This window comes from Phaethon aethereus (genome assembly GCF_964289735.1).
Source record: "Phaethon aethereus genome assembly, chromosome: 2".
Taxonomy (NCBI): domain Eukaryota; kingdom Metazoa; phylum Chordata; class Aves; order Phaethontiformes; family Phaethontidae; genus Phaethon; species Phaethon aethereus.
This window is the reverse complement of record NC_138582.1, coordinates 67,449,754-67,475,653: the sequence shown is the minus strand read 5'-3', so window position 1 is coordinate 67,475,653 and position 25,900 is coordinate 67,449,754. Positions and strand designations below refer to the sequence as shown.

General features: G+C 42.2%; 1 protein-coding gene across 1 annotated transcript; it reads right to left on the bottom strand.

Annotated features, from left to right (window-relative positions):
- Positions 1-1,974: 1,974 nt before the first annotated feature.
- On the bottom strand, positions 1,975-15,312 carry GALR1 (galanin receptor 1; the record flags this gene model as incomplete). The annotated part of the gene is made up of 3 exons (XM_082014594.1): positions 13,843-15,312; positions 5,745-5,810; positions 1,975-2,292 (listed from the first exon to the last, which is right to left on the bottom strand). The coding sequence occupies exons 1-3, from the start codon at positions 14,542-14,544 to the stop codon at positions 1,975-1,977; spliced, it is 1,086 nt and encodes a 361-aa protein (XP_081870720.1). The 5' UTR covers positions 14,545-15,312.
- Positions 15,313-25,900: the final 10,588 nt, after the last annotated feature.

Genomic DNA, 25,900 nt, shown 5'->3' with positions numbered 1-25,900 from the left:
TTAGCATCTTCAGAGACTCGGACAAGGGTGCAGGACTCTCTCAGCAAGCTTGCAGATGATACCAAACCCTGGGGAGTGGTAGGTATGCTTGAGAGCAGGGCTATCTTTCAGAGGGCCCTTGATAAGCCAGAAGAACGGAAGCAACAGCTATCAAATGCATGAAGCTCAACAAAGCCAAAAGCAAAGTCCTGAAACTCGGACTGGGACTAAGTACAATTCTGCAGAAAAGGACACGGGAGTGCTTGTAAAGCAGAAATTAAATGGGAGTCAGCAGTGTACCCTTGCAGCAATAAATTACTGTAATACTGGGCAAGAATCAGCCAATGGGTCAAGGGAAGCAATCAGGCCGCTCAGTGCTCGTGAGGCCACAGCTGGAACACACTGTTCAGTTTTGAACACCACAGTACCCGTGAGGGATGGATAAGCTGGAGGAAGGCCAGTGGAAGGTCACGAATCTGGCCAGGGTTCTGGAGCACAACAGACGAGGAGAGACTGAGCGTGACACATTGTTTCAGAAGAGAAGGCTGGGCAGAAATTTAATTGCCATCTTAAATTACATATTAGTTAGAGAGAAGACTTAAGTGCACAGTGAAAGGACAGAAGGCAACAGTCATGAGCTACATCAAGGGAAATCCCTGTTGGAGATAAGAAAAAATACTTAACGAGGGTGATTAGGCACTGGCAAAGGTTGCCCCAAAAAATTGCTGAATCGCCATCCTTGGAAATTTTCAAAACTTGCCTAGACAGGAAGCGATCCAACTCTGAGGGCAGCCATGCCTTGAGAGGATGTCCGGAGGTTCCTTCAACTTAATTTACCCTGTGGGTCATTAATAAATAAGGTAAAAACATATCTTACTCCAGCTAACAATAATGTTCTCGAGGGACTGAGTGCCTTTCCACTATTTCTTTAGTGGTTTACCACTTAAAGACATATACGTACTTTTATGAAGTTGCTGAAACTACTCATGTTATTCAGGAATTTTCAGAATTGGACCATTTAACTTTTTATAATATAAATGCATCCTTCTGAATTTTTCCAATTTAGAGATACACGATACCAAGCCCCTCCTACAACTTTTAAGGGAATGCTATTTTTAAACACTTAAGCATTGCCCAGAGTTACTTTACAGAACATAGTACTTTAAAACATAGGTGTATATTGCACATTTAAAACTGTACCTCCATCTCAAAGTCTGTAAAGTTAACAAAACATACACACACATGCACATGAACACATGAAGAAACGCTTCCCTCAGATACAAACTCTCATTTTGGTACAACTACATACAGGCCATAAACAAAACCTTATATAGCATACACAAAAGTTCCGTGTATACAGTAAGGCAGGCATATGAAGAGGAAGGAAGTCCATCATTATTCAGTATGTTACATTAAAAAGACAGCTAAACAGATAAAATTAGCATTTTCTCTCTAAAGCAATTGCCTCAAGTTGTACAAGGGTTATTTCAACTCCGAATCAGAGCCCATCTTTACTTTAAAAAGAGAAAAAGCATTGTCCAAACAATCTGGAGAGAGAACAAAAATTTTCCTCCCTGAAGTCATAATACTACAGTATTTCTTATCCGTAAGACAAAAAATTTAGCCATCTCTCCGCTTCTGTGGAGTAAGATGTCAGAAAGTTACTTGTCCATATCCACGTTTCCTTTTTCGTATATTTGAATGTTTACACACCGTATGCTTAGTGAGTAAGAATACAGGCATATCATCTCCAACATTTTTTTCTCAGGTATCTTTTAAAGGTCCAAGAGCTTCACTTGACAAAGCGATCCAAGATGCAAAGAAAGTAGTTTTCCTTCATACCAGTTTCACAAACTTTTGCTACAAAAGCAACTTCAGTACATTAAATACCAATTATCTTTATGAAGATAAGCCCAGGATAAAGCTCATTGTGCTTTATTTTCTTTGTTTCTAGTTCACACAAACGAAGAGCCAGCATACAGGACTCTTCAAAGTTCACACGTGTGTACAGTTGGTAGATGGTGGTGTATCTATCCGACTTTTATTTTCCTTAGCGTCATTCAGAGGTGACTCGTTACCTATCTGGCATTGGAAGACTTGTTTGTAGGCCTTCCTAAAATTTTCAGAGAGAAACGCGTATATAATCGGATTCACAGAAGAATTGCTGTAAGCCAGGCAGTGTGCAGTTACTCTGAAGAGAAAGGAGGCTTGAGTCAGTGGGAAAACTCCAAATTCAGCCCAGAGATGAATCACGTGATGCGGCAGCCAGGAGATGCCAAAAACCACTACCACCACCAACACAGTCTGTGCTGTCTGAGACAGGGAAAGGAAAACACAGATGCCTGATGAGCACTTGAAGAATCAGCTTTAAACCTGCTTCAAAACCATTATTTTTTTGGGGGAAAAAAAAAGTATACTGAGAGAGAACACACTTTGGAATATTTGTTAGTGATTTTACTCCATTGCCTATATGGACTTTATTTTGCATAGTGAACTACTGCAAGGAGAACCTTAGCCTTGAAAAAGCCACAGTAAAAGGCAAATGTGTAACTTTGCGTGAAGGAAAAGAATGATGTTCCTGATTCCCTACACAAAAACCTAGCCTTTTCTGAGGTGGATATAAGCTTGATGTAAAATACCGATAACATGGATCTTTGGGAAATCTCATCCAGATCTAATGATGTATATTTTAGTACGTTGCACAAGGATTTCTGACCAAAATTTCAAGAGAGATCTATCATATATGAAGGCAGCTAGTGAAAGAGCTTTGAGCAGTCAGACAAACGCTTTGCCCAAGTGCCTACAAAAGGAGCAGGGGCTTTTTGAAAGTCTCTCCTTTAAACATACAATTTCCACAGGGAAAGTCATACAACAACATTCTGGGATACAACTGGGAGGGGAGGGGAAAGAGAAAAGTAAGGAGCTTGAAATTTCTCACGATTGCACATTGTCAAAACCAATCTGGAAATTAATGCTCACCACCAAACACTGAATTCAGAAAAATGGAACAGAAAGTATCCTCAGTGCTGCCTCCCGACTCCACTTTCGTTATTTATGAGAGGAAGGGCCATCAAGTTCAGTACATCCATCCAGACAGCTACAGTATTAGTCAGTACAGGCCTTTCAGGTGCTGAAGGTATTCTGCCAGGGCACAGTGAAGTTGGACTGTCAATGTTTTCTTTAGCTTTCACTTACTTCAGAAACAGCAGCTAGTGCTTTGCAGTTGCGCAACCGATTAATACCTACTCCTCTAACAAGTACCTCTTTCAGCCAAATCACTCTGCCAATAAAAGCCTAACATTAAGTCCAAAGCATATTATGTTATGGACCATTAAAATTACTATATTAACAATTTACAACATAATTTTTCAGAGAACTTGGGCTCTTCTTCACAGGCAAAACTAACCCAGTGGCCGCAGAGTGATAAATACTGCAGCACAGAGAGTATCTAGACTTTTTGCTAGTTTATTGAACTTGGTCTATACTTCTTGAATTGACTAGGGCTCAGAAATAATTCAGAGTGACCTACCTAATCATGACATGACTTAACTTATAGAAACTTACATTAAAAAAAAGTTTGATCCCTGTGGCAACAGGCCAAAATAACTTACGACACATACTCTTGTCAGTTAGCAAATTCTCACAACAGAAACCAAAGGATATTATAGGTGTAGTAAATATAATTTGTTTAGTCTCAAGGACTCATCTGTTTTCACAAGCCATCCCTCCACTTAGCCCTATGGAGCTTAAGTCAGTTGCCACTAACAAACAGCCACACAAATATTTTCTCTTTCAGGTCTCATCAGGAGAACATGTGTTAACAGGGGAGTATAAATTAAGAGCAGTTTGTTCTCTGATCCCTTCAATGTGTTAATTTTCCAGCTAAAAACAGATTGTCTGGATACCACATGCACAATTACTTCAGATGAGGCGTATTACTTCAGTTTGTTCAAAATTCTAAAAAAAAAAAAATACACCATGAAAATCACTGACTTTCAATAGACTTTATAGATGCACCTGAAAGCAGAGGCTGACCACGTGTCTGTTGTAACTATTTTACTTAAGGTATTTCATATCTACAGAGTAAGTAATTTTGCATTAGGAAACCTCACAACATCTGTTTTATCCCATTATTCCTCCTAAGCCTAACTTCAGAGCTTTCCAAAATCATCTCTATGCCTTGCAACCAAGGTAACACTAAAGGGCAGCTCTTGTTTACCTAACGGGAGCTTGCTTAGGGTTTCTCATTAGCAAATAAAAACCACCTGAAAGACATGATTATAATAGCGATGCTTTGTGACCAAAAAGCACGAAAAATAGCATTTAGGCACATTCATGTTTTTCATTATATTTTTCCATACATACAGCAAATTAATTTTAAGATTCTACTACTGAGGTTTTCATAAAGGTTTGAATAACGCTAGAAATACATTATTAAGCCTGAAATGCATTCTTAACAAAATAGTGGAAGGAAAAGAAGAAAGTAACCAGAGAGAGACAGCACACTAGTGAAAACAGAGTTGCTTTCAAAAACATGAGTTAGGCCTTAGGATCAGAAACTTATTTTCGAAGGCATAAAAAGTTCTGGGCTGCTTTTTTTTCCGCGCTTTGGTTACCGAACCCTGATAATGTCCCAGCAGTCTTGGGCATATCTGGAAAGGTTTTCCCTGAAGCTATGAAAGCTAGTTCCTAGCCAGATCTGATTTTTACGAGTTAGTATTTAGAGGAAATGCACAGATATTTCCAGTCTGAGAATAATTAATATGAGAGTAGAGACGGCAATGTACAGAATGCTTTTGAAAACTACACTTTTGGCCTTGACAACACTAAGTGCAAAAGTATACATGTCAAGTATTTTATGGAATCAGAGCCATAATGCGTTTAATTCTAGGAATTAAAATCTATTGACTAGGATATTTTTTAAAAAAATAGAGGATGCATAAATAATAGATTACTTACTCCCTGTTGAGCCCATGTATATCTCATTTACGTTGCAGACGGTCTGCATGCCCATATGGTAATAGTGATCAGATCAAATGAAGAGCTATAGCCTAAGGGGATTTTCTGACTCCAGATTCATAAACTGAGAAGTTAGTCAAATGATTACTGTGGTCAAATCTGCTCAAAAATCAGAACCATATTATATTAACTGACAAATTCAATACATGAACACATCTTTCAAGTATTGCTCCAAATTGCAAAGCTAATATTCTGCTTTAAAGACCTTTCATGATCCTACTCATGGCCAGTATATAACTTGTCTTGAACGTAAGAGAAAAAAAGGTTTTGTGGAAAATCAATAGAAGAATTGCAGATTCATTAAAATCTCTTATTAAACTCCTATCAGGAAGAGCAAAGAACCTCATCTGGGAGTCTCATCATATGACCTAGGAATTCTTCATTTAAAAATCAGCTACGTAAAAGAAAAAAAAAAAAATCTACAAGTTAGGGAAAAATGCTGGTAAGGCAAAAAACCCACATTTATTATCAGAGACAGGTAGCCTCTCCATGTCTAAATTTCAAATGCTCCAAAGTTCAAAATATGGTGATGTCAGGTAATGACTTGATCCACTGCAATGGAAAACTCAGATCAGAAAAGACTACAGTCCTGCTAAGTTCAGAGAGACACAGAATATGTCATTAAACACTTAATTTCAATTCCATCTCTCCATTACATCTTTGGCAACAAGCAATATAATACCAAATTAGCTTAACCATAAATTTAAAATAAAAACAAACAGATATTGGTAATGAAAGCAATCTACCTTTTTCTTGGACGCTTCTGACTTCTTTGACATGTTTCTCAACTTTTTATGCAGATGATTAAGAACCTGAAAAGATTAATTTGCATCTTGTATTTCACCATTTTCTAAAATTCAAACCCATATATTTCAGAGTATGCTCTCCAGTACTGCATGAGTCACTTACAAACATCGCTGATCCAATTTACACGTTTCAAAAGTGCACAGTATAAAATTCAAAGGAATTGCATATCTGCATCTGTGTGAATCAACAAATATGAAGCACACAAGTGTATTCTTACATAAAAATTCAGATATATTACATAACAAATACACATTACAATTGAACAAGGCAAAAAATGGAAACCTATCATGCACCTAGAATTAGCAATCATTCTTCTTCCACAAAAATGTCAATGCTTGTTACTTTAGAATGACCTTTACTGCATGTAACATAAAGAGTGTATGTTTTGAGTCAGAGCTTTTCTGAGTCCCCTGCACAACTCGCTTTCTTCAGATGGATGTTTGGTTAATACAATCAGGATGCTAGCGCTACTTGATCTTCGAAAGAAGCCTAGGCTTTCAAAAATAATTTATACTAAAATGTATCTCACTTGAGGCATGACCTTTCTCAACAATTTGATTATACTTGTCATGTACCTTTCGCAAGTAATTTTTAAAAAGATGTCTCAAAAAGACTCATCATCCAAGAGCAGGGTCCAAATTTTAACGTAATGGTTTACACGTAAGATTTCGGATAGTGGATGCAGAGATGTGCATGCCCTACTTTATCTACCTACTTTATTCATTATTAGTTGAACCTAATATATTCACATGTAGGCATGGGGGGCAGGGAACACCCTCTTCTAACAAGTTGTAAACCATACAGAATTAAAAAAAGGAGATGCTTCATTAAACTCGAGTTTTTAATTAAAATATGGTAAAAGGAATTTTTTACAGAGCGTCAGAGTGTAGAGCTCAGTTAGATGATGATGTTAGGTTGCACTTTACATAGCTCTAAGATGAACTGAGAACAATTTAATAGGTAAGATCATCCATCATGAAAAGGATTTTTTTAAAGCAATATAAGACTAAATTTTAGGGCTTACAGGGGGACTTCTTGAGCTGAGCAAAAGGGTATAAATTCAAGCTCTCTTATATCATCTGGGGATGTTTTCTCTGTTCCTTTGAGCTGCACGGCTAACCGCTACCAGGACAGACACCAGACAAGATGACCTGTAGACTTGATCCCACTCTGGCATTTGAGTCTAAGAAACACACATAATGAATTGAAAGAAATAAGATGGCATTTGTGAATAACCATAGCTCATCGGTGGATTCCACTGTTTAAGTACCTACTGTTAGCTACCAGCGACCCACAAACAACAATAAAAATAAAAATTACTTGTAACCACTTAACACTGGAAGTGCAGTTCATTTGTGTTTATCTGTGCACTGACATGTTTGTGCATGAAAGACTCGGCCCTGCGTACTCTCCCTATTCTGAAACTCAGCTCAGGAAAGGCAGAAGAAAAACAAGTGGGTTTTCTCTGAGAAGGTCTGGTTTTGTCTGGCTCCCAGCCCTTCTTCCTTCCCCAGGATGAAGCAAACCTGAAGGAAAGGACAGAAGAGCCCTGAGGTCCAGCAGAGGACCAGGGAGATGATCCTCTTGGCTCACACGCTCTTTATTCACCTGCCATCACTGTGTACAAGACAGCTGAATTGCTTAGTCCATGGGTGAAAAATGTAAAAACAAAAAAGAGCATGGGAGAAATATAGTGAAGTTCACTCCCCATCACTGCTGCTTCACCTATCGTACCCCCTTCGCATAACTTACAAATGATGGGCTGTTTCTACTGGACCTTTGCAGATCCCAGCATCTGCCACCGAGAGACTGTACTGTACTGTGATTTTCTCTCACAGCCCAAAACTACAGTCAGATAAGCTCTTCCCAGAAGTCAGAACTGCAAAATCTTCTTTTAAAGTTACAAACATTTTTTTTTCTTTTGTTGTGAAACTTTTAGCACAAGTTTTCGCATTGGATCTCTCTCCAGTCCAAAGATGCCGTAGACAAAGCTGTTAAATCGGGTATTTGGGGGTGGGCATCTTGAAGATTTAGGTGGTAACCTTCCAGGGAATCCTTCTCAACTTCCCCTCTTTCAGATTACATACATATTTCATAAAATAAGTCTCTGCAGTGAAAACTTGCTGGGTCTGCATGGTAGTGTACCAGATGGTAGCAAGAGAAACAGGCACAATTTAATTACCCGTCAACAGCAGTGGAACAGCACCAAGAGACCTATGTGGAACGCCATGGAGGGATATTGAGAGCCATGTTTATGCACAAACACTACAGGGCAAATCAAAGACAGCTCTCCTCACTGCCCTGTTCAAATTATCTCCTCTCTGGGACAATGAATAATCAATTGTTCCTCTAACAGCCACTGTCACTTCACCTGAATGAATCATAATTCTACATGTGCCTTTTAGTTTGTCTCAGGTTATTTCTCTAAAGAAAGTCTTTCAAAATATCCACTAATACATTTGCACGTGCATTTTTAACTCATGCAATTAAATACCTCGCTAAAAAATAAGTCACAACCTGTTCTCATAAGGTGTTACATTTTTAAAAAATTCAGCTCTGTGGAAAAATTAGCTCTTTAAATGAAACTTATTCTAACTCCAGCTTTCATGTACCTGATGATCAGAGACCATATTTGGCTCTCAGGGAAGGAATAGCTTTCCTGCTTTCTGGAGATGAGGGTGAGGTGGCTGTGGGAAGAAAGTTACGCTGTTGTGAAAGAGGGTGTAAGGAGACTTGTAGGAACACAAAAATATAAGAAATTCCAGTCGGGTCCAGACTGTACTACCACAACCCTTTTTTTTTTTTCTTCTCTCCCCCCCCCACCCCGAGTTGTTTCAGGGACTATATCCAAGATAGTTTGAGAGCCCAGGCTGAGGGACTATAACCAAATCAAGTTGAGAAAGGAGAGGAATAATAATTTACCTTTCTAATAATAATAATCCTTTCCAATAAAGGAGAGAGGAAAAAAATAGCTTAAACTATCTGTGCCTATTCACATAAATCTACCACACAATATAAAAGTTTGAAGTCTACAGTGTTGCAAAGCGTATTTCCTGTCTGGCTGCATATGATCATTCCACTGACTACACCTTCATTATCAGCCATTGAAAACCACGCAGCAGGAAAGCCTGGCCAAGGTCATTATCTAGGAATGAACTGTTTGTTTAACAGAACCATAATGTGAGCATTACATTCTGAACCACATTTTGTAGTATGAACCTGATTTAAATTCAAGTGCCATTGCCTGCAATCCATTTTTTAAAGTAATGCTGCTACTTCTATTGTCACAACAGATCCTTCACCCTCTTTCATTTAATAGTGTATCGCTAATGTGTCATACCCTTTTTCTTTTCACTGTAGTTTAATAAAGTGTTTCCTCGCTGCTCAGCAAAACTTAAGACTAGTATCCTAAGCCAAGAACCACATAAGCTCCTAGTTTTTATGGCTTTTAACCAACTCTATAAATCATACATGTCTTCCGTTGTATTGGGTTTGCATGACAAGGTTTTGGTAGCAAGGGGGTGGTGGGGGGGTGCAGGGGTGGCTCCTGTGAGAAGCTGCCAGAAGCTTCCCCCATGTCCGACACAGCCAACACCAGCCGGCTCCGAGACAGACCCACCGCTGGCCAAGGCCGAGCCCATCAGCGATGGTGGCAGCGCCTTTGGGGTGACAGAGTTAAGGCAGGGAGGGAACAGCACAGCAACTGCAGCCGGAGAAGAGAGGAGTGAGGATACGGGGGAGGAACAGCCCTGCAACCCCCCCGGCCAGGGCAGCAGGAGGGGCAGGAGGAGCTCCAGGCGCCGGAGCAGAGGTTCCCCGGCAGCCCCTGGAGAAGCCCATGGTGAGGCCGGCTGTGCCCCTGCAGCCATGGAGCTCCACGGGGGAGCAGATCTCCACCCACACCCGGGGAGGGCCCCACGCCGCAGCAGGGGGATGCCCGAAGGAGGCCGTGACCCCGTGGGCAGCCCACGCTGGAGCCGGCTCCTGGCAGGGCCTGTGGCCCTGTGGGGAGAGGGGCCCAGGCTGGAGCAGGGTTGCGGGCAGGACTTGTGACCCCGCGGGGGACCCAGGCTGGAGCCGCCTGTTCCTGAAGGACGGCACCCGTGGGGGGACCCAGGCTGGGGCAGCTCGTGAAGAACTGCAGCCTGTGGGGAAGGACCCACGTGGGAGCAGTTCGTGGAGGACTGTCTCCCGTGGGAGGGAACCCAGGCTGGAGCAGGGGAAGGAAGAGGAGGAGTAAGGAGGAAGGAGCAGCAGAGACAAGGTATGATGAACTGACCACAACCCCCATTCCCCGTCCCCCTGTGCCGTTCAGGAGGAGGAGGTAGAGAAATCGGGAGGGAAGTTGAGCCTGGGGGGGGGGGTGGGGATTTGGTTTTATTTCTCATTACCCTACTCCGATTCTGATTGGCAATAAATTAATTTAATTTCCCAAAGTCAAGTCTGTTTTGCCCATGACGGTAATTGCTGAGTGTCCTTATCTCGACCCACGAGCTTCTCCTTATATTTTCTCTGCCCCGTTCAGCTCAGGAAGGCAGTGATGGAGCAGCTTTGGTGGGCACCTGGCATCCAGCCATGGTCAACCCACCACATCCATGAATTCAGAACAATAGATAATAATGCAGACATTCTTAAGGCAAGGAATATGTTAAAAATAGCTTTCAACATCTATAAAAGGAAGAGTTTGCTAATGATTTTAGATGTCCATAGGTTTGATTGAAGGAGGCCTGATTTTCAAGGACTGAAGCCTCATAATTGGGTACTCAAAAGCAGAGGCATCCAAAATCAGTAGTCACATTGCACTACCCTGGCAGATGTCAATCGTTAGAAGCTCACTGGGAATCATTGATCACTTTGCCCTTTAAGAACAAATTAGTGAGCAAATGTTGCAGCAGTGTTACGACACACATACAAAAAGCCAGTAATAAAAAAAATACACTAAGTAACACAGTGAGCAAAAAAAAAAAAGAATTCAGGCTGTCTAGAAGTATGCAGCTGCTGTAACTCAACTAATAACCATACATATCCCTGCTCTTCTGGCTGGAGTAGTAAGTTGTTTTCACAAGCAGTTCTGTGAGCCAACAAAAGCTGGTTTCTTATGGATTTGTGATTTCTTGACAGTGTGTTCCCAAAAAGACGTGTCTCCTCCATAAGTAGAAGCTACATAAAACCTCTTCCCCCTATGGCTTGTCTCATGTGTAAGAGCTCAGCGCAAACTGACTCTCCTTAAAGGAGAGAGAAGATGGAGACCCTCCACCTTCTCCATTGACTCCTGTTCTCACAAAACTAGGGAAATACCATTCCTTCTGATATTTTCACTCTATAAAATTAAGTTGAAACTGACCGAAAGTTATTTGTGGGAGAGAGGAAACAGCTAGCTGTACAACATGACGCAGAGCATGATCCCATAAATCTCTGCCTTAAGAGCACGTCACATGAGACCTCCAGTTCTGAGTTTGTGGGAGGACACTGTTTCCAAATACCTAGCACTATTTCAGCACTTCTGTAGGTTGTTACAGTCTTGCTGTCCACTGGGAAAAATACAAATCTCCCCCAAAATAATTTAAGAGAGAGTCAGAGAAAGAACTCAGCTCCCTATTAGAGTGCCTGAAAAATGAGACTTTCAAAACTGAAAGTTCAATTGCAATTTGCTTACAAAAGAAACAGAACTGCCTTAAAGGAGTCTGGAAAAGGCAATATTCTAATAGAGCTATGAGTCTACTTTATCTTAATCTACTGTATCAGAAGATTGCATTATTTAGCTGGTTCACAGTTCATGAAAACCAGTGAAGTCCACAAGAAACCAATGCATTTATTTTTATAATACTTCCGAGTTTATCACACAGCAGAGATTCTCCAACCCTGCGTGCATTCAGAAGCCAAAACACTTCTTGTGCTTCATAGTACTTTAGTGACATCAGTAAAAGCTCACAGTGACCACTCTACTTGGAAACCTGTGAGAGTGGCAATGGCTTTGATGAACCTAAAACTTCATCTCTGGTTTTTCAACTCCTATCATCCTTATCATCTCCCTCACTCTGCCCCATGTGCCAAAACATTGCAGCTGGAGATTTGCCAGAGGCTCCTAATGAGGGCAGGAATGAGCCTTTACGCTGCAGGGTACAAATACCTTCAGTAGTCTTGTATCAGGCACGGCATTTTTCAGCTTCATTGACAGTGCTGGGAATACTAGGTATCTCCTAGAACTCATTCCTGCAGGTTGGATCCTCCACCTTGACATCATGGCAAGCAGGATCATACATACAGGCTCAGAACACATCACCAAGCAAGGGTGAGATCCTACCCTTGGCCTTAACTGAAGCACAAGATTTTACTTTTAACTGAGTGGGTGTGATTTTGTTAAGTTGTTCTAGGCATGTATTTCACACAGGGTTGTTTTACGTTGCTTTTTTTTAAACTACATATTCATACTAATATTGAGATACCTGCTTTTGTAGCAGTGCTTTGTAACAACATGTGTGTTCTATTTACTATGCTTATATTTTGTTTAAGCCTATTTCCTTTTTTCCCCCTGTGCTATGAAGGACTGCCGTAATTTTGAAAGACTTGTTTTCAATTTTCTGTGAGATAATTAGAGTTTGAAGGCTGGTACTCTACGCTGAAATTGATGGTGCTTTGGCTTTGAAAAATACAAGAACTCTTAATAGCTGAAAAGCTCCTTCTGCGCACAATCAGTAACAGTCTCCCTGAAAAATGTACTATTTTCTTAAAACTCTGATGATCTATGGCTATAGCAAGTTTCATGCCTCTCTCAGCTCAGTCATATTCACCACTGTAGATGAAATACCAGTGTATTCACCCAGGGAAAACAGAATTCAGTTTATGTACAAATACATGTACTACTACTTCTCCATTTGCCAGGTCAGACTTGTTTCATTACAAACAGTAGTTTAGAAAAGTTGCCCTTTAAGTTGTGCATAAGAGGGTTTTAGCAGAATTGGATGCCATCCTAGCCTTAATTTGCACATCACAATTAAGCTGAGGTAACACACATAAAAGTGAACAGACGATAAAATTATGTGTTCAAATTAAATGCATTATTATTTTCTTTAACTTGCCAGTTAAAGAACTGACTTCTCAGCGCTTAAGTGGTCCTTATTTGCAAGAGCAGATCTATCCTCTCATATGTAAATTACTGCCTAAGAATAAATCCTGCCACTGGAGGTTGCTGGCATGGACACAGGAGGATCTCTGCCCAACTCGGCAGGTAGCAGCCGGTGCTCCAGACCCTGTCCAGCAGCAAGCAGCGGACCCTATGCTGAAGGCTGCACGTAATATTCATAGAAAAATGTGACGGTTTGCCCAAGCAGAAAAGTCCTTATTATACCCTTATTTATTATATAAATACCCTTATTCGGTCACCCTTACTTAATGGCCTTTTCCCGCCTGGGTCCTCACGCACTGCTCCCTAGCCCACCTGCCCTTGCTGAAGTCAGGGGTAAACCCCTCATCCACTTCAACTGGGGCAAGACGGGGCTCACAGGCACCGGGCAGCGTGATCCACCTTTTGCTCTTAACACGTTAACTGGATCAGACCGCGCTTGGTGGATTTGTGTGATTTTTAAGTGCACCGCATTTTAAAGAACCCGCAATGCTTCGTCTGAAGCCTGAACAACTTGTTGCTTTATTTAAGTAAAACTCCTCATACAGCGCTGGAAGAAAATAGGAGAGTTGTATTGCCAGAGAAAACAGCAGAGTGCTGGGGCTTCTCAGCACTTTGCCAGTAGGAAATCTGTCAGAGAGACCCCAGGAACTGCCAGAACACCCCCCCCTCCCCACCCAGTCCCTGTCCCGACCTGTCCGTGCCACACACACGTGTGCGTCCCCCTAGTCATCCCTTGCCTATAAAACCTGTCCTCTCCCTTTGTGCCACAAACTCACCTCTACCCCATTGCCTCCCCACAGTACCGTGTCCCTCCACGTACCCAGAGATGGCCCCACAGCTCACGGACATCCACCACCATTGTCCCCCCCATCCCCTTTACATACCCTTCACCACCACCCGCTTTGCCCCACCTTGGCGTAGCAGAAGGAGATGAGCAGCAGTGGGAGCAGATATCCGAAGATGAATGTGCAAACCACATAGACCTTCTTGTGGCGTGGGTTGGGCCAGTGGTCCCAACAAAAGGTCTGGTTACTGGCCTCGCGGTGGAAGAGGCGCTGGTGGTGAGCCACAGGTGAGGCCATGGCGAAGGAGAGCGCCCAGATGAGCCCCACGCCCAGCAGTGCATTGCGGGAAACACGCAAGTCCGAGGAGCGTCGGGAGTGAACGATGGCCACGTAGCGGTCCACAGACATGGCCGAGAGCGTGAAGATGCTCACCAGCATGGAGACGGTGAAGAAGTAGTGGATGAACTTGCAGATGAAGGCGCCCAGCACCCAGGTGGGGAGCACGTATACCGTGGACTGGAAGGGGATGCAGAAGAGCAGGTAGGCCAGGTCGGCGATGCTCAGGTTGAGGATGAAGATGTTGGTGGTGCTGTGGCGCTTGCCTGGCTTGCTCCTCGCCAGCACCGTGATCACCAGCGAGTTGCCCAGCACCCCCAGGGTGAAGATCAAGCCGAAGACAATCAAGGTGATGAAGTTTTCGATGCCAATGCCGAAGAGGGGCTTCCCCTCCGCCTCCGGCAGCCCGGAGAGGTTGAACTCCCCGCGGGGCGGCACTGCCCCGGCTCGGGACCGGTTGAGGGGCGCCGACGCGGGCTCCCCCAGCTCCATCCTCCCCCTTGCCTGCCGGACAAACTTTCTGCGGGCGGAGAGGGGAGCCGCCGCTCCCCGGCACCGGGGGCCGCGGCGAGCCAGCGGCGGCCGCCCCGCCAGCGCCGGGCGGCGGCGCGGAGGGAACCGGGGAGGGAATCGGGAGGGAAGGATGCCCGGCCGCCCCCCGGCGGGCCGCGCGCTCCGCCCGTGCAGCCCCCCCCCCCGCCGCGTCCGGACCCGCCCCGCCCAGCGGCGGAGCCTCCGCTCCTCCCCGCGCTAGCAGCCGCCCGCTGCTCCGGGGGGCTGAGCTCCCCGGGGATGCTTCCCTGGGGAAAGGCGGGGTGGCGGAGTTTTTCCTCCCTTTTAAGTTTTTTTTTTGTTTGGTTTTTTTTTTTTTTTTTTTTTTTTTTTTACACACACCCACCCCCAGTTTAGCTTGCGCTTCCCTCCGCGGGGCTGCCCGGCGGAGCTCCGGGTCGGCAGCCGGAGCGCGGGACGGTCCGCGGGCAGGGAGCGAAGCGGGGCGGCCCCGGCCCCCACCTCAGAAAACTTGGTTCTGCTTCTGGCCTCGGCTCCTGGGGAGGCTCAACAGCCGCGTCTCCCAGCACGGCAGGAGCGGCGCTAGGCAGGTCCGGCCTGGCTTCGGGGAACTCCCTTGGAAAGGCAGGAATAGTTAAGCGTCTGCGTAAACCCACCTCAACAGGTAGCCGGCAAGCGAGAGTTAGTCCGGACCAAACACCGCCTACGCTCACGCTTTCATCTCCTTCACTGGTTTTCATTAATCGTTCCGTGATAACGCAGTAGCTCACAGGACAAAAAGGCGGCAGGCGTTGTTATTCCTTCCCAAAAAATAAAGGTAAACAAAACGACCAGAGCTCGGGCGGCACAGCCCGCCTTCCCCGCGCCCGCCGGCGGCCCTGGAGGGTGCCGACACGCGTGCTCCCGACACGCCAGCCTTCTCAGACCCGGCCGCGATGCGAAACTTCCTCCAGCGTACGGACGCGAGCTGATGTAAGCGTTCACCCAGGCACATGCAGCTTCTGAACGAAGCAGGTTGGCCTGAGGCTTCCGAAAACGTTTCGTTTCCACCCAGCCGGCCAGCCAGCCGCCGCGGGGGGTGCTGCCTTTCAGCCCTCTTCCCGGGGGGCCTTGACTGCTAATTGGTAAAAATCCCGCGCCCCCCCACCCCCCCCGCCCGCCTCGTGACGCAGCGTGGCACGCCGGGCACACGGGGCTGGGAGAGACACGGCTGTGTCAAATAGCGTCCTCTTGACGCAAGAGCTGAACGCTACTTCGTAGCAGTTGTCCTGCGGGAGCCGTAGGGACAAAGGGAGCTACTGGAGTGGGCTGCTGAAGGCAATGAGCTTTTGTTTGCTGATTTTGCTTGTTTATTGGACTCCACCCCCCCCCACACACCTTTTGCTACTTATCTTGAGACATCTCAGCAGCTGCGCAGCAGCTGACTGCAGGGCTATGGGCTTCTGCAGATTTAGGTTTTAATTAAACTTATGTGTGGTCTGGTGTGGTATGTCCAAAGGAACACCTAATGGGAGAGCACAATGCAGTTTCTGTAGTTCTGAGAAACTTTTACTTGGATTGAACTGTTTTCTGTGTCTGTTGTAACTCGGTTTAGAAGTTCCAAACGTATTAAGCAAAAATAAACCAGTAAAGATTCTTAAAAGACTTGTGTTTCTTTTTTTCTTATGTGCATACCTTATCATTTTGTTGATGTGTTTGATTACCATGCCACCTACGCGTCTCTACTTCTGTAAGGGATTTGAGAATGGATGTTGTTAAAAATTTCTAGAACATACTAGATGCTGTGGACACCCTCAGTGCTCTGAGCATGCTGTGAAAATGGATAGAAGTCTTCATAGATTTCCTTAGTGCCGCCAACGCCTGTATTTGCCGCTACAGATACCTTCATAGGGTGAGATACAAGAAGTATTTTTGAATGGCAGTAACGTTTGGCTTTTGAATCATGTCTCGTTGCCAGACGTCACTCTTCCAGGATGTGGGGAGTGCAGCTCTAGCCTTGCTGAAGTTAGTGCTAACGTTGCGTTGATCACAGCTCGCCATCTGACATGCTGCGTTAGTCCTCATCGCTCATGCTTCTGTTTTCTTACAAAATAAAGCCTTTTGAACAGTATAGCCTGAAAGGTGACCGAAGAATGTTAAACTGTTTTACAGACAAGTAAGCAGGGAAAGCAGGTGCAGAAACAAAAGCAGTTTTTAGGGAAAGCAACCTGAAAATCACCTTCGTGATCTGTATGGGAGCGTTGACTCTGTTAGTCTCCTCAGATGTTTAATTGACAGTTTTGCAGTTCAACCTTTGCTTTTCTGTTATGTATATATTGTAAAGTACACAGTTCTCATAAGACTGCCCCTGAGCATTAGGGGGAAAAAAACCCCAGAGAACATAACTATATTGTAGCTTTTCTGTCAGAGCTACAGGCTTCAGCTTTTACATCAGTGAAGCAAAGTTCCCACACTGGCAGCACTCATGATTCCTGTTAAGATTGCCACAAACAAACACATATTGACATTTTAATCCACTGTTTTATCTGGACAGAAAAAGATTTTCATGCAATAGAAAGTTCCAATGGAAGAGTTGTTATGAATTCAGTACAAATAATTATATAATTAAATACACTACTTACTTGAAAAAGTAGGAGGGAAAAAATCAGTAAAAAATTTACATCACGCTTTAGGAAAATAAATTTCATATCTTTGCAAAAGAGATCTCTTAAGCATGTGCTTCACGCATTTCCTTGAATCTAGTTTTACTGAATCTGGCCCCGAACACCTTTTGACATGAAAAGATCTACTTTTGTCAAAACTAAAATAGCCTATGAACTTCAGGAAGAGCACAAAATTAACTGCAGACTTCTTCTGTCCGTGGCCAGGATTCATGGTCGTCTTTATCAGCTGTTATTAGTCACCTCCAACAAAGTATTTTGGCTCCATGATTTTCCATAGGAATCAATGGGAAAAATGCTAGAAGACATCTATAAAAGAGCTGGGAACCTAAGTACCCTGTGAAGTCTAGACCTACGTATTTACTCCCCCGTGGCTTAATCTGGAAGATATTAGTGAGAAAAAACATTACAAGGATGTCCTTCCTTGTGCTCACTCTGATGGTTAGGTACCATGTTTTTTGTATGGTTCCAATAATAAAAATATTTGACTTACACTGGTACATTTTTGTTTCAGGAAAGAGAAATCATTTACCAAATGGATTTAAAATATTCATTACTACTAAAGTCTTTGTTATGTATATATAATAAATATATAATCAAAATAATGTCAGTAAAAAGCATTTATATTTAAAAATGAAGATTTACCGAGCACCTCAGAAACAATAAACAATGCATGTGTTAATACAGATTTCCTACACTTTCTAACTACAGTCCCACTTTTCATTTTTAGGATATATTGAATAAGTGAGGCACAAAAATCAGAGGCTGATTATACAAATATATACACAGGTATATATCTTTATACATTGTTTCATTCTACAGGAATAACAGAACATACAACTTCTTCAGAGAAGTGTTTCAGTAAAATCCTGTATAGATTCTTTTTTTTTTCCCCCGTAGTGAGGATGGAGCTGGAGTTGAGGTTCAAGCCTGTAAACAGCACCTCAGTGTCAGTACAGGGGAACAATTTATAGTATACTTACATTAAAGCATATGAGTAGCCCTGAAAATTTTAGAAATCTTTTGAAAACTCAGCCCTTAGCTGATTGACCAGTTTTCCTTGCTGCAAAAATATTCTCCAGATTTGGTCATGTTTTGTTTATAAAACACAAGGCTGAAAATAGGCTTATTTTGAAGACTGACTCTTCTTATTTATTTGTGAAACCGGATCAGGCACAATAGTCACATCAACCGTACCCCATCATTTTTCTTTATGACAAGTTCCTGGACTAGAAATTTACATTTTAAAGGCAGATGGGATCTTTCAAAATCATTCAAAAGCTAAATAAAAAAGTTCATGATTCATAACCTACCTTTGATTCACCTTCTATAAAGTTATTGGTTTGGAAAAGTCAAGTATCTATGAGCATTAACTCCCCTTCTATCTATATTCTTGGGAATAGTGTAACCCTGAGGTCATAGATGTCACTACATTCAGATTTCCGTAGTGGAGCAGTGTCACTAATAAGCTGAAGTTTAGTGCTCCTTGCTGACATCTAGAAAGAAGTAAACATCTGCCCCTATTCATTTGAGAGCCATTGCCATTCCACCACAGTTTGTGCTGATTTTTTTTCCTCCTAGTTCTCTATTCCAGTTCTTAAAAATCAGTTCTGAAATAGCCTTTAAAATGCAAGCAATAGAAAGCAGAGAACTAAATTTGAAGCTATCGTCTCCAAAATCCCATCTGTATTTTGTATTACAATTTCGTGCTTCAAATTAGTATTCTAAAAATTATGTATGAAAACATGTACCCACACTTTAGTCAATGCCCAGCAATTTTCACTGTAAAAATGACAAAAGCTAATCACTGTGGTCTAGCAACATGCTCTTGCTTTACAGCGGTTGAAAAGGGTTGCTTGTTTCACTTTCCTTGGTTTGTGACAATTACCCCATGAGCTGCTTTTCCTTGTTGGCTGCAGAAGCGACTTGCCTGTGCATAAAAACACAACTGTGTTTCATTTAAAACGGAGAGCATCGGTGCCTGCCTGTCGTTGACGTAACGAGAATCAAGAGCGTTTCGGTGAACGCTTGTAGTACAATATAGCACCACAGCGCAAATCTTACGAAGCTCGGGGGAGTGCCGCAGCAGGCGTTCAGGTCATGGGCACAGCATCTGCAGAAGTCACTGAAGTGGACGCTTAGTCAACCTTCAAGCAGCTTCATAGGACGGGCTTCCGACTGCTTCGAGATAGTAGGGCAAGAGTAGAAAGGGTTAAGTTCTGTTAGATGAACTTCGTGCTTCTATATAGGAAAAATAGAAATACAAGCGAGAGAAGATACCTCGGCCCTGTGGGAAACAGGGCAGCTATCTGTGCTGGCAGGGCTCGCAGCGGGAAGCAGCAGCTCGGGAAGCACGACTGCTGCGGGAGCAGCCGGGAGCTCGCGGGTTGCTTTGTCTGCGGCCACCCCCAGCCAAAGGCAGTGAGGAGGCTGATGTGAGTAAAAAAGGCCAGGGCCCCGCTGCCTAGCCCGGCAGACCGTGGTCACCAGGGCGGTTCTCTGGGCAAAGAGAGGACATGGGGACAGCAGGCGGCGGAGAGCGGATGGAGCACCCTTCCCAGCGGGGCCGCGGCCGCTGCCCTCGCCTCCCTCCTGGCGGCAGCGGGAGCAGCCGCTTCGGCTGTCTCAGGCTCTTGTCGCCGCTCAGAAAGGGCTTGTGTGTCAGCAGCATCCTGGCCTTGGCTTGACCCCGGTCTTCCCTGTTCAGGGGAAACAAACCCCTCCACATCGCTGAGGAGCCTGGAGATGGCTCCAAATACAACTATGCGGGAAAATAACGTGAGGGGATTGCCGGTTTTCTGCAGGTATCATGTCCAAAAAGTGTGTGAATCACTTGATTTTGATCACTCTTGGAATGTTGAAAATCTGTTATATGGATGCCTGTATAAGCAGAGATTTATAGCTTCTAGGAGAATGGTGCAGCTATACTTCCACAGCTCTGCAAAGCCTTGTGCAGATACGGTAAAGAAAAACAGTCTTTTTGTAGACAACTGCTAGTCCACTATTTCTGTTAATTTTATATAGCAGACTGTCCTCATAGAAATTGTGAGTAAGAAAGAGAAAACCCTAAGGTGGATTTAATAGTCTTCACTAGAATTACCAACAGATCCTAACTGCTTTACAAAACATGTTTCCTATCTTCTAGTTAAATAGCCTGACAAAATTAATTTCAGTTACAAAGTCCTGGGGCTGACCAGAAGGTTATTTTCTTTTACAGGTTTGTATGCTGCTCGACTGTTATGACTTTGGCTGTGTCAGAATTCCAGGAAAGGACATTAAAATATACAGATCCAAATGACAAATTCAACACAGAAAAATCATTCCATAGTTGCCGTAGTTCTTAATTTAAGGTCTTGCAGAAGCCGGATTTCAGTGCTGCTGTCAGCTCTCTGGGTTTTACTGAACCCTCCAGCTCTTGCCATACTTCTGATAGAACAGAGGCTGGTTTTACTTTCAGATAATTAGTGAAACTTTTTTATTGCGGTGGGTGGAGGCGACTTAAGCTGGATTTTGTTTGAGCCAGACTTCTCTTCTTTATTGATTTTGGTAACTACCTGAGTTGGTGCTTATGGATTCAGGCACAGCTGTATGGTTTGCGTTTTATTTGCTCTGGGAGAGGGCTTCGTTCAGAATCCGGATCATTAGACTGATTCTATTTTTCATTGTTTTGAGAGTTCACGGGAGATGTTATTACTCAGAGTTTATTTGAAGTTTACTGAAAATATAGGTGATGTTTTCTTCCCATCTCTCGTCTCCCAAGACTCGCTGGGTACATGCAGAGCACCATGAAAGAGCGTTCTGCTGGAGGAGGTCCTAATCTAATTGCCCTGCATCTCAGAAGGCAATCAGAAATCAGAAAGAATAATGATTAATTATGTATAAACAAACTTCATAAATACCTATTTATCCTTAAAAACCGCCACTGATGGAACCCCACCACTTCTGTAGACACTGTTTTAGTGCTCAGCTATCGTTTGCAATCAGAAGCTGTTTGCCATTGTTAACTTACATTTCTAGTGCAGTGTATTAAGCATGCTCCTTTCTGATCTGTGGATATGAAAATCAGTTTTTTCTCTTTCCCTTTGCAGACACTTTTTAATGTTTGAAGACTCACAGGCCTTGCTGCAGTCAGTTCAGATTCACAGGTGTCCACCTGGTGGAAGGACTTGAGTGAAAAAGGTTGATCCAAAATACAAACATTGCCTATGCTTGTCCCCCTGGAAGGAAAACAGCAATGCGCCTTGACGTGTAGTGATCATTTTTTGTGAATTCAGAGGATTATCCAAGCTGTCCTAAAGAAGCGTTGAAAGTAGATGCAATGGTGGAGTACCCATATTGCGTGTCTTTAGATGTCTCACTTTTAGTTTCAGTCCTGCATACAGCCCAGTCCTTTGTGTCACCAGCCCTAACACGGAGCAAGAGAGGCTGTGGCTGCTTTTGGTCATGAAAAAACCCTCATGACATTATTTTCGAGGTGTTTCACCCCAAGGACTCATGACCTGTGAAAATCAACGTGCAACTGGGGTAGCGTCATATTTAATTAACCACAGTGACAAATTCTGTGTATCTGTCAGAAGAGAAATTATTCCTGCATTTTCTTTGGTATTTTTTATATATTGATTGAGTTTTAGTTTGCTTTTGTCATGAAAAAGAAGACAAAGTAACTCATTTTACGTTGTCTGGCTTCTTGCTATTCCTTTTCTTTTTCCTCCTTTTAAAAACATTCTGGAAGCCAGCCTTGGAAACTTCTATTTTTGAATAAGAAGTACAATTTTTGAGTGCTAATTATGCTCAGCTTCCACTGATATCCCACTGAGTAAGTGTCCAGGAACACCTAAGTCAATCACAGCATCAGGTCAGTACATTATAGAATTTACATAACTTTGTGAATCTGGATGAAAATTTTGACAATGAGGGTGGTGAAAAACTGGCCCGGGTTGCCCAGAGAGGTGGTAGATGCCCCATCTCTGGCAACATTCCAGGTCAGGCAGGACGGGGCTCTGAGCAACCTGGTCTAGTTGGAAGATGTCCCTGCTGATTGCAGGGAGGTTGGACTAGATGACCTTAAAAGGTCCCTTTCAACCCAAATATTCTATGATTTTATGATTCTATGCTGATGTTCATTAAACTGTTTCAGTTGTGAAAAGATGACTTTATTCATTAAATATGCTCTTTTGCTATTCTTATCAAAAATATCATGTAGTAGTCGAGACCACTATTTATCAGTTGTATTTAACACTTGATTTCTGGAGATAGAATTAACTCTTCTGATTTTTTCAATATAGAAAAAATAATCAATAGATAAAGCATATTTCTTCTGAGATGCAGAGAACCCAGGGTAATGTTGCTTAAATCCTCAGCAGAGCTTATCCAAATTGATATTAATGAAAATAAAACACTTCTGGGATTTGGTTTCATGAGATTGCTGCATTTTTCCTGTTATTTTATATTGTCATCTTTTCTAAAAGCAAGATGTTCGCAATTATATAAGTTCTTTGCAGCACTGTAGAAAAATGTATAGCTCAAAGAGAGGCATAATATCATATAGAAATGATTGAAGAGAATGGTTTTGTACTTCTATTGTCTTAGGATAATTCTGTGCTAGGCTTTTATAGTATTAATTTCCTTGTAAAAATTCTGTAGAAAAATTTGAAAAGAAATCAGCAAATTCATATTTCTCTCAGCTGCTTAACAATCACTAATGAAGTTAAAAAACTGTGGACAACCTAACGTAGACTGACTTGAATCAACCGATACCAAAATAACTCATGGCTGCTTACATTGACTTAACAGTCATATAAATAGTTTATTTTTGTGCTTATTAGCCATCTCTGAAACAGAAGAATTTCATGTCAAAATCTGTGTAATACCTTACATATTTTCTGCAACAGTTTGGCTGTATTTATGGAAAGTAGAGAACAATGTGCTATTGTTACGGACTTAAAATGAAGCAGAAATACTCTGAGCGCATTCTATATAGTCATTAGGTCAGAGAAATTACGTTCATAAGTTTCTTTCAGTAAAACACAGTTTTGGGCCCATACACACAACCTTGACTGGCCATCATAAACATCAGAAATGGAGACTAGACCTCAAATACCTGCCCAGTGATGAGTTGTTAGCAGTGATGTATTAAGCTGCTGATAGGTGTTCCACAGTTTGGTTCTAACAAAGTCATAATTTACCTGAGACCATTTTCTTTGTGGTGGTACTTTGGAGAGCAGATAGGCTTTTAGCGTTGAAGACAAACTGCTGTGAAATGTGTGAGGATGGCTTAAAAAGAATGTGGATACTTTCGGAGCTCACCTGAGTTACGGACTATGGAGAACGTCGATCATTTTAATAATGCCTACTTTTTTTAAATCCCGTCACCAGCAGCCACACTTCAAGACCAGTTATAGCCTCAAGAATGCTTTTCCAAAAATTACATCCATGTCTGAGTCTAGAAAACATCGTGTTCTCAGCATTTGATCAACTCAGGCATGTTGGCATTTCCTATAGTCCGTCAGTCATCAGCAGGTACTGTGCTTCCCAGCCTTTCCATATAGCAGCTGCCATGAAGCAGGTACCAGCTATACATACGTGCATGTGTAAATGAATCTATTTACCCATTCTATCTGTCTATCTGTCCATCTATCTACATATGTATAAATATAATTTAATAAAAAGATGTTATGTATGCAGCCAGGCACATGGTTATGAGACTCTCCAGAGGTTTTTTTCCTAATGAGCTGAAGGAAGAGTATCTTAGGGATATTAATTGATAAAACCATTAACATAGAATAAAAAGTCTTGAAAGATATGAGAGTTGCAGAGCACATAGGAAAGAGTAGTCCTGAAGATTTTCCGGTGCCCTAACTGTGCTCAGATCCAGCAAGAGTGAAAGTTTTTTACTTTTTGCACATTTCTGGCTAAGTCTTTTTGATACTCCATATAAAATATAAGAAGTGTAAACACAAGAAGCACAAAAAGTTCCTACATCATTACATTCATAATGTAAGTATTTGTCACTTAGAAATACCTCATGTATTTATCGCTCACCTTCTATTTTTCATTATCTCTGTACTTAGCTGTTTCTTGGAAATGAAATATAGGTATTTTAACTATAAGAAGTTCTGAAGAGGCAAGAAATGTCAGAGGCCTGACCTCAGCAAGAAATTATTTAGTCTTAATTCCATTCATCTGCAAAGGTGATGCAGGTAAAACAGACTTTTCAAGCGTATGACCCATGTTCTGGGGCTGACTTGTGCTAAATTTTGTGTGTTTTTTTATATTTCAAATCATTCTGTTTTAATAAAAAGAATTACCACATAAAAATTATTAATACTGATGCTCTAATTTAAAAAACAGATAGCTGCTTTTTCTTGCACCTTTAGAGGTGTGTTTTCATGATATGGATTATGGAAAGATTTTTTTTAATCTGTTGAAAATAAGTAGCAGTGTTAAAATTGGCTGGCTATCGGCCCAAAAAAGGGCTGATTCTACTGAGATTTCAGCCAGAAATTGTCCCATGCTAGTTTCCAATATCTTTGGGATCATGAGAAAATCCACATCCACACGTGAGGTAGGAGGAGAGATTGTCAGCTGGGAGAGAGTATGACATATCTAGAGTATTGGAGAATTTTGCCTGACTAAAGAGAGATATTAAAAGTCACTTAACTGAAATTATGGTTAGATGTTCTGTTTGGATCATGTACACGGATATGATGGGATATTAACCTACTGGTTAGTTGTATCATCTATGTCTCACTTTCCACACCCCGAAAGAATTTGAGGGGGAAAAAAATCCTAGTGGATTTTTCAAGTATTTTTAGCTCAGAAAGCATATTATGATCTAGATTACACAACAGTGTGCTACAGAAAGCCTTATAGTTTAATAAAATTACGGCTTCTGAATTATTATTAGAGCAAGACATGCTAATAAAATCAGTCTTTAATTTGCGGGTTTGTACGTGGCCCTAAGCGCAGCAATGTTTTTGTGAGGTTACCACGAGAGGGAGCCTGGTGAATCGCTAGAGAGACAAGGACGAGAAAAGCGACAAAGCAAAAACAGTGTTTAAAAAAAAAAATAAAAAGGAAAGCTAATCTTGCCTTTTTGTTCCTGTGCAAGAAGCTTTTACACAAACTGATGTTGCCATTGATTTCGGTAATGAAATCCGTACGGCTGAACAGCTTCCTGACTGAAATCCTACAAGAGGGCAATGGAGAATAAATGATGCATCCTCATTTCTTTAAACCACATTTACAGATTTTTTTTTTATAAATTAAAGAGTTAGTGGTACTTTGTGTAGACAGTAGCTAAAGAGCTTCTTTTTAAAAATTGATAAATTGCCCTAGCTTCTCATCAGGGCTGTCTTTAATTCAACATATACAACAAAGTAAAGGCATTAGATTGGAAAACACAAAAATATGTTTTCTTCTTTTGGTACTGGTAGTACCCCTTTGATATTACAATGGTAACTGGAGAAACTAAGGTAGCATAGCTGCAGAAATTAAATTACGAGATAATAGGTGAAAACTTCTTTCTGAACATAGTTTTCCAGTTCAACAATGGTTCAATGTCAAAACCAACTAATGTATCAAATAGGGTACATCCTTTTCAGTAATTTCAGCAGTTATCTGGATTGCAGAATAAAGGCTACACTCCGTAAACTTGCAGACACTGCTATTGTCAA